Raw genomic sequence first — 9,500 nt, 5'->3', positions numbered from 1 at the left:
CCGGGGCATCACTAACAGAGGATAAGCGGCTGAGAGCAAAGGGAAGAGAAATAAAGCGGGGGGATGAACGACGTCACAGCGCGGGCTGATTTATGGGGTTCGCAGCGCGGAAGGGTGGATGATACTCGCACGATCCACATCTCCATTCGCGGCTGACCGTCTTCCAGGTGCCTCTGAGACACCTCGAAGTGATTCTTACACGGAGGATCGACGTTTTTCTAGTCGATCAGAATTATACTACAATCTATGCTACATTCGCGATTGATAGTGATAGGGATAGAAAATTTGCCATTGCATTTAAAGGTATGTGCCTTGTACTATTAGCTTATCCATGAATTCGTGCCGAATACTTTGTCAATATTTAATATTTACCAAAGTAGCATTATCTCTAACACAAACATTTTAAAGACACGCGTGCAATAATTATGCTGTAATTAATCATTGGATGAAGCTATTTACGTTGGGAGAGTATCGATAAAATACATCTGCAGCTCAAAACCCCGAAGAAGTGAAATAAATTCGCAGGATCGCGACGAGTCCAAGCGTCCAAGGAAGAAAGTTGAAACGAGAAAAAGTTTCTTGGTAGCGAGGCGGAGTAAGGGTGGAAGCGAAACGCTGGCCACACGCGATCCCCGTAACGCGATCGTTAAACGGTAAAGATAGAGTGGTGGGCAAACAGAGTGAAATTTCTAGCGAGGATCGTTCTTCGCGCTGGTGGGGCAGGCTAGCTACGAATCGGTTAGCAAAGGTCGAATGGTCGACGGAGGGCTTCCGCTGAAACCGGACCGTTGATCTTGGGGATTCGCCCCTGGATTACGTGCCGGGTCGAAACTGGTCGGACGATCTTCCTCGCCTAGGTCTTGGCCCCGGATTCGTAGGTCGAAACCTATTGCTTCGCGGAGAACTCCATTCGAAAATCTCGATCGGAAACTAGGCGAATCCTATGCCGCTCCCGAAACGGCCCCGTAACCGAACGTAACTTCCAACCCCTTCGTTTCCGCATGAATCCGCGCCTGACCCCTCGGGGAATTTAGCAGCGAGGCTTCTCGAAAATTAATAATACTTTTGCCACAAGTTTGTGTCGAAATAGGATTACTGAGGTTAATTGTAGCGATGAATTTGTCTGCCCTTTCTTTAAAAAATTTTAAATATATAGTAGACTCTTTAAAAAAAAAAAAAAGAGAAACTACTAAATATTTGAATCTCTGATTTATACGTCCTAATGTATTAATTTTAATTCTTCAAATCACGACAAATCTATTCAAAATTCCGCGTGTAAAACTTGATTCCTATTATTCCACTGAAAATCTGGACCGAGCGCCCTTTGAAATTTTACAGCAGGCCGTCGTCACCTGCGGTGGCGGTGTTTCGATTAGGGATCAAGGGACCACCCCGTGGTCGAAAATTTTATTCCAGGACGTCCAGCGTCGAGGTCACAGCTGTCGAATCGCAGAAATAGAGTCGACCGAAGACAGACCATAAACTCCACGACACTCGAGCTTTTTCTTTATCGTTCGCGTCGAGGTCCCAGTGGTCGCGTCAAGCATTATCCGCGCTGAAATTCGATCAACAATACTAGACGACGGGGTGGAGGGTGGTTTGCAGGTTTGCGCTGCGTTCGCACAATAATTTGTACTTGACCAGAGAGTCGGGGTTTGCGCGTTTACAGAGATTTAATCATTATCGTTCCAATGTAACCGGATCTAATCAGATTTATAGTTAACACGCATAAATCTGATTAATTGTAATTACCGTAATTATCGGTGACCCCTCCCCCCTTCCTCCCCTGTGGTTCATACGCGTATAAATCACTCGCGAGCGTTACGCCGCGGCGGGTTCGGCTTCGCGACGCGATCGAACAATGAAACGTCGCCCCGCGGTCAACACCGGAAACGCAATGTCGAGACCCCCGATTCTCCCCTTGGTAACCCTCGACGCGCACCTGAAATTCGCCAACAGCAACAAGCGAAAACCTCCTTTGTGTGCGCTGGCCGGCCTGGAAATCGAATTCCGTTATTTTCTAAAATTTGATTCGAGACTACCAGCGATTCGCGGCAGCTGAGTTTATGTACCAAATGAGAACAATCGAGCCTACCAACCCCCTCGGGCGGCAACTTTTTTTTGAGCGGAAAAATCGCAACGTTTTCAACAACCAGACTGATCGATCGTTAAACCTCGAGGTGTGGTCTGGTGATCATCTGGAATATCTCTGTTTAAACAGGGTTAGCATGATTGTTTTTTTTTTTTTTTGTTTTTGAGACGGTCATTCAAATAACGGCCCTTCGTTCGATTAAAAAATTCATTCGATAAGCGAACGTTCTGTGCCACAATGAGTCGACGCATTATTTGAACACCTCTTGATGTGGGAAAATGTATCCAATTTTTTGAGTTTCACTGATTGATTTATTTAGTGGCACGTCCTTTGTCGCCCATGTCGATATTTCACTCTTAAAAAATACCACCGAAAACAGCTTTCAAAACGCGGATACATTTTATCTAGATAGAACCGCCGGTCGCGTCGCATTAAATCGTCCGACTCTCTACACTTGAAAAAAATATTTCCTGTTAGTTTGGAAAAATTGGACCTTGCATATTTTATTTTCTCGTTTATCGCGGACTAGCGTAGAAATTTATTGCCGCTCGGATAGCGTGAATCGTTTTTTGAAATACGACCAGTCGATTAAACAATTACGTAGAATCCAGCGGCGTGTTCGTCAAAATTTTGTACGTTATTTCGATTTTTATTACTCGGAAAGTAATTGGGAATTTTGAGATTCTCTCTTTCCTAAAGTAAGCCAGCAACACGAACTTATAGGATGACCTAATACAATTCTGTTCCTGGAGTGGTTAAATTGTAATGGTCGTTGGAAGCTGGTATGAAGGCCTTGTATCGACTAGTGATGTTTCCCCAATGACTTAGGAAGGGAGAGTTTATCGAGTGGAATCGCGTTGTCGTCGTTAACGGTGAACTACGAGTGGAAAACGCGACCGTGTTCGGATTAACCCTGGAGATCAGTGGTTTCCACGGAGCCTATACTTCAGCGGGATCGAGAGCTCGGTTAGACGCCCAGGGGCAAACGGGGTCAGGAAGGTGGTCCCGGGTCAAGATGCCGATTAGGATCTCCAGGGGTCACCTTGCGAAGTCCGACCTAGCTCTATATACCTGCCTCATAAATTATGTCCGTTTAAACACATAGTTCCCCTATGAAGTAACTATTCCAGGAACGATTATGGTAGGGTTCAGTCTGCTCTGAAGAAGGAATCAACCCTTTCGTTAATTGCATTCTCTGGAACCCTAATTATAATACGAAAACTCAGTTTTCCTAGACTTCCAAAGCAAGCAAACTCTGTTCTCAACAATTTCGTCGGAAGATTTCCTTGTTCTTTTGTTGTTTCAATTAACCGTATTACCCGCAGTATTGCCTTAACATTTAGACAAACCCAAAGCTCGCGAGAACAAAGACACTGGAAGAGTCGACAACTCTGTCTAATAAAAGCGATTCTCGAACTAGATGTGATTCTCTGCTGTTTCCGTTACGCGCGTTCTGGGATTCGTTTCCATCCCCCTAGATTCATCCCTTTCTTTAAAACGCTGACTCGCATTTACATGGTAGTTTTGATAGAAGAAAGAGGGATATCTTAACGTTTGGTAATAGCGCCAACTGTCTGTACCGGGACAATTTCGTGGACGCCGCAGTCACCGGTCAGCACTTTATTGCGTCCAGTGCGTCAGCTTCCAAGCGCGTAAACCCTGATGGTTCGAATAATCTTTGTTCTATAAAATTCTCCAAATTTTTCTAGACAGAAAATTTATTTTCTTTCCAAGCAGAGGCATTATTATTTCATTTGAAAAATTTTTGGGATCGCAAGCAACGCGATATAGTGAGAAAACAAATATCATCATTAATTCGACGGCTAACATTTATTCGAACAAAGGTTCCAAGCCGTGATAGCCGCCGTAAGCTATAAGAGGGGACACATAATGAATGTTTGATAACAGGACGCGACGAAAAGCGGCAGTAGGATCGCGCGTGTGTCGTTTACAAGGACAGGGGTTACCAAGAGGGCAGGTCGTGTGTTCAGCTACGAGCATAGTTCGCATACCGACCCTTCCTCGCATGGTATGTTATAATTAGTGCGCCAACGAGCACACGCAACATTGATATGTCCGCGAGCTTCCGAATACTTCCCTAATGAGATGGCTTCGTAAACAACGGGATAAGTATTCGCGTGTCTATTCAACCTGGCCCCCACCGATCCTTTTTCCAACCTACACCGAAAATATTCGATCGCCGGCGCTGAAATTGTCCCAGAAAATCACGGCGTGTTGATACCTTTTTGATAGAGTTAATTACAGGTTAGTTAGACACAAGTGCATCCACTAAACGTGGTACAATTAATCATTGTCAATTCTCAACTTCTCTTTTCAAATATGCTACCCTTGGTAGTCTTTCTAGATTCGCAAAATCGTATTCCTCTAAAGCTCGTTTACGGAAACTTTATTCCACGCTTCCTGCATATTTTCCCGCGAAGGTTTCCCTAGTCGCGCCGCGCTGCGTATCCCGCAGGAAATTGCTTGTCCAGTCGGCTTCCCAGCGAATCGAATCAGCCCTTTGATCTCCAACTGCTAACGCTGTAAATAACCCCCGCGGTGGCGGGACTTGCATCCAGAAATCCGATTATTATGACGCGTTTCGAATTTTCATAAATACGCAATTAACGTGACGAAACGGGAGCGCCGCTCCCGGCGCTCAATCGGCCTGTCCGCTTTTGAATTCAAATCCTGCGCGAGGACTATTAATTTTATCAAACTCGGTTGCATACGAACCCCTCGACTTGTTCCCTCCTGTAAATCTTGAGTCTCTATTCGACTAATTTTTAATAAAGTGGATAGAAATTTGAAACGGAGAGAAATGAACGACTTCGTAAGTGTAACAAAAGTACTTTTTTTATATCAATTAGATATATTCTAACAAAAATTCTTTCTTTTTCAGGTGAACGCGATTGAAGAAGTTTTGGAAACCACTTGGCTGGAGATAGGCGAGGCAACGACGAAAGTGTGAACGGCGCGATGATCCTGAAGGAAGCGTCGAGAGACGAATAAAGGTCGGACTACAGCGCGCCGAGAGAGACTCGTAGACCCGTTCTTATCATAGTAATCGTTACTTCGAATGGCTTACGAACTGGTAACGCGCGGAAAAACCCGCTCGGTGTCGCTTCGTACGTGTCGATGGCGCGATTTCATTTAAAGGGACTCGCATAAGGCTCTGAAATCCCCCATTACCAATACCCGAGGTATGGGTAGAGGATTCTCGACTTCAATTTTACAGAATGGGGGCATCTGTTGAAAATTATAATTCGATCAACAAGAAACAGAGTCCTCCGTTTGGTAACTGTCGCGCGGTTACTTCCACTCTCTCGTCTTTGAGGTTGCCAACGTCATCATCGCGTCTAATCGAGTCGTTTTGCTTACGGCACGGAATCTTGGATGATTTATCGATCTTCGCCATAATCGTGGCAATCTTGCTCCCTAGTTTTTCAATTGGCGCCAATACCACGGACGAAGGACGTCAATTAATCACGCGGCCCGTTGAAGTATGCGCACACAACGATTCCATCCGAGTTTCCGACGGTGCAGTTACGTTGATACGCGAACAACACCTAGGCGTCGCAACGGTTATCAATTATTCGCCGATAAAGCTGCCAGAATCTCGAAAGCAAGCCGCCCCCCTCGTACCCGCGTCGCGGTATCCCTTCAGCCGCCGATTGAAATTTATCGACACGCTATAATTACGTGCCAGGAAGTTGATTGTGCGTCGCTGCGATCCTCATTAGGCGTGTACGCTCAACCGCTATAGAGGACCCTGACGGACGCGACGTTGCAGTTGTCTCGGTGAACCTCGATGACACGTATAGGTGACTGCCATCGACAGCGATTAAACGATCGACTTCAGCCTTTTCACTGGTGGGATGTATGAATTCACTCTTTTCATTGTCAGGTTCACAGCTTGATACACCACGTGTAGCATATTTCACAGTGGATGGAGCTAAACGGATCAATTCAATTGTCCTTACAAAGGTCAGAACAAAAATTCTTACAAAAAGCGGAAAGAGAAATCTTGGAACGAAACTAGTTTGAATTAAATTTTCGAAAGTTGTCGAGAACCAGGAAGAGGTACGGAGAGATCGAGCAGTGAATTCGTAGCCATGCTATAACTCGCGACAACGTTGATCACGCTTGACTGTTTCAAACGCAACCGCAACCTTCGTCGGGGAACCATCAAAACATCGTAAATATTGATTCAGCCATGCGCGTAATGGAATACGAATGAACAAACTGCAAGGAAAAACAGCATCCGTGCTATGGCAACACTATACACGGGGTGTCGCCTGAATAAAGTCAGGAATAAACAAGGAAAAACCTCCAGAGTAAAATTTGATTAAGAGACGCGTGGTCTTCCTAACTCGAGCATCAACCAGTGTCATAAACGTGGATGTGCAATCAGCACTGCTTTGAAGTTCTCTAGCTTCTTTCTCAATATATCCAAGGTGAGATTTTCCCATTTAACCTGACACTACCCTCAGCCGTATAGATGAAACTTCCCTCGAGGATAAGGTTTAAAGACAGACGCTCCATTAATCGTCAAGAAACAGTTCTCTTCCCGCGTGCGTCCGGAATAGTAGCAGTAGTATTGAAAAACGATCGCTATCGGATCTCGCGGCCGACGGAGCACTAGCCCGTGCAAGTTTAATTGCGAAACTTCGCCAAACTATCGCGAATTACGAAAAATATCGAAAAACCGTGGTAATATCGCGCTGTCCGTCCAGGCTGGGGCCATTCTATTTTTATCCGCCGTTTGTTGGCGTGGCTATTCGGCGGACAGGAAGCAGCGCATGTACGTACGCGGGAACAGGAAAAGAGCCCGGGACAGGACGAGGAGGGCTGGTGGAAAGGGCAAAGGCCACAGGGCAGAAGTACATGCGTGCGATATAGCTGAGCCGGGGATAAGCGTTTTCGAGTTTTATTTGCTCGCCGTCGGGGAACGCAATGTTTGTCTTCCGTGCACGGATATCTCGTTGAAAGTATCGAAGGGTTTCAAAATACGGATTAATCGTGGGTTACGTGGTGGGCTTATTTGCTGATGCTACGTCCGCGACGGGAATGAAAATGGGAAACGTGTTTCCGCGACACAACGCGGTAAAGGATAAAACGCAGCGTTGGATTTCATGGATATACGCGGAAGAATCGGGTCTGCCGCTGTTTGCGTTCCTTCGACTCGAGTGGCGCACTTCAAACCGGTGCCACGGCTGCGACAGATCACTGACGCAAGCTGGAAAGTTTTCTAATCATCGTACGGTGTTTCTCAGGCGTTTCACTCTTGCGAAGTCATAATAAAGCTTTTAGTTTACCGGCGAGGCACTAAGTACTTGGACCTTTTTGATCCATCGTGTTCCATGGTCTAAAGGCGCTTTATTTATGCGAAATTCGATCGCGAGAACTCCTCGAAAGAGCGCCAGCTTTAATTACGCCGACCCGATAGAAATTATCGCGCGAGAGAGCCACCAGTGTCCAATTTAAATCGGTCCGCTCCGAAGTTCCCGGAGAAAAATCATAACGAGTAATCGGCCGTGATAATTGTCAATTAAGGGGATTCGTGTCTCGTAGGGATTGTATTTCATAAGAAATAGCTTTCAGGATGGGCTTTTACCGTGCGGCTTGAGCTCACTGTCTCATCATCTCGCGAAGCGAAAAATTATTCCGAACGATGTAGCGCTATATTTAAATTCAGACGGCCGATTTGCAGGTTCATTAAGGGAAATTACGGTGGCGCGATCGAGCGAAATAATTGTCAATTAAAACGTTTCGCGCCCGCATCGATCCGTCCGCACGAACGGAACACAGTTGGACCGATTAGTGAAAAATTATATTCTCGGAACGGAATCGTATTTGCGACCCTACATTCTCGCCCCTACCGGCATTTTTTTATGCGACCATGGTTTATTTCAGCGAAACTTTGGATCTTTTGGAATGTATCAATTGGCCGACTTTGCTGGTCAGCCGCGGGAAAAGTTTGCTGGAAATTTGGTCGGTGGGTAAAGGAAAAACGTGGCCTTCGCGAGGAGAATCCCTTTACGATTGCCTTTTGCGGTGCGTTATTACGGCCAACTCGGGAACGGCGAAACATCGCGGGCCACGTCCAGCGAAACGGAATGCAGAAAGGAATTTCGAGTTCGAGTGGCGAGGGCCAACTGGCCAGCGAACAGTGACGCGCATTTAATAACGCCGACTGGCCTGTATTCCGCGTGTCATGGCGCGCCACTGGCTCCTGTAACGTGGAAAAGAGCGCGATGCACCGACCGCAGTTTACTGCATATTAGTCGTGGAAGTTACGAATTCCTTGCACGCCAACCGTTTCCCCAACCAACGAGGAATCGAAGCCTACAACGAGCAAGTCTGCACAGATTCCTATCGCTGGGTAAATATAATTTGAAACTGTCTCTTTTCAAAGAATGGATTTTTAGTTTCTGTATTTGGAAGACGTTTCTTCCAACAGACCTGAACAGTTCTCGATGGCTATCTTTTGGCAGTCCTAACGATAAAACGAGTTACTCACGTGTAAAGGGGCACTCCAGCCTCGTCTTTGAACCAGAAAACCATGTGCAGGGTGTCCTCTCCCGGCGGAGTGATGTCGCATGGCAATTCCGCTGGCTTTCCCTCCACGACGCTGATATTCACCAACGGAACTGCAAGCAAAACATCGATACTTAATATAAATTTAATCGCTTTTCTAACAAGGATTCCTTTTCAGGAATGTTTTCGACCATCAAATGGCCCTTGCTCGGCAAACATGTATCATGGAACAAATAGTTTGCAACGCATGCAGTTTCTAGCCGACCCTTAAAGCCCCGACCACCGGCTGTTTACGTTCGATGCAATCAGACGTATGTTCGTACATACGCGCAACACAGCAGTTCAAAGATTTGAAGTAGATCAACGTGTGCACTGTCCACAAACGCGTGGCTCCGGATGGTTTCAACTCAAGAATCTATCGAATGTACACCAAATGATGTTCAACAAGCCTGCTTGGTTGATGTTTTAGAGACAAAATTGAAGGTACTTTTGCTACCCTCACCTCTCCTGCTAAAAGTATCAAAGAAATCCTTGCTTTACATGGGGATTGTGGGGAGGACGCTTGTTTATCGTGAAATAACGGGCAAGCCTTTGGTGAGGTTACGACGAGGAGATGCAGCGAAATGGCCAGAATACCCGGGCGGAGTTCCTCGATGCCGGAAATCCAGATATTACGATGCGGACACAATCGAAAGAGGACGATCCTCGGCAGCGATATGTAAAGCGCACTCGTCCCTGGATTAAGAGATCCGCTTATGAAATTCGGTTCCGGCGGGATGCCGTAAACCAGCCGCAGCATCGTGCTTGCGGAAGACGATCCCCCTTGAGCGGGTAAGTGGAAAGCTCCGGGGTCTGATATCGCACGGAA

General features: G+C 46.3%; 1 protein-coding gene and 1 long non-coding RNA gene across 7 annotated transcripts in view; one reads left to right on the top strand and one right to left on the bottom strand.

The window, feature by feature from the left end:
• The window catches only part of LOC128893980 (nephrin-like), a 348,887-nt gene that overhangs the window by 209,045 nt on the left and 130,342 nt on the right, over positions 1-9,500 (bottom strand). For all 5 annotated transcript variants that reach the window (XM_054155333.1, XM_054155335.1, XM_054155334.1 and 2 more), the window contains one exon: positions 8,616-8,745. In XM_054155333.1, coding sequence (XP_054011308.1) covers positions 8,616-8,745 — 130 coding nt within the window. The remainder of the gene's footprint in view (positions 1-8,615; positions 8,746-9,500) is intronic.
• Positions 1-9,500, top strand: part of LOC128893988 (uncharacterized) — a 73,268-nt gene that overhangs the window by 42,178 nt on the left and 21,590 nt on the right. Inside the window, exon 2 of one of the 2 annotated variants that reach the window (XR_008461442.1) lies at positions 4,995-5,106. This is a non-coding gene — a long non-coding RNA (uncharacterized LOC128893988). Of the gene's footprint in view, positions 1-4,994; positions 6,550-9,500 lie in introns of both variants that reach the window. The other variant, XR_008461443.1, reaches the window with a different exon arrangement.

This window comes from Hylaeus anthracinus, unplaced genomic scaffold (genome assembly GCF_026225885.1).
Source record: "Hylaeus anthracinus isolate JK02 unplaced genomic scaffold, UHH_iyHylAnth1.0_haploid 3, whole genome shotgun sequence".
In the NCBI taxonomy this organism is placed as follows: domain Eukaryota; kingdom Metazoa; phylum Arthropoda; class Insecta; order Hymenoptera; family Colletidae; genus Hylaeus; species Hylaeus anthracinus.
This window is presented reverse-complemented; position numbering and strand designations above follow the sequence as displayed.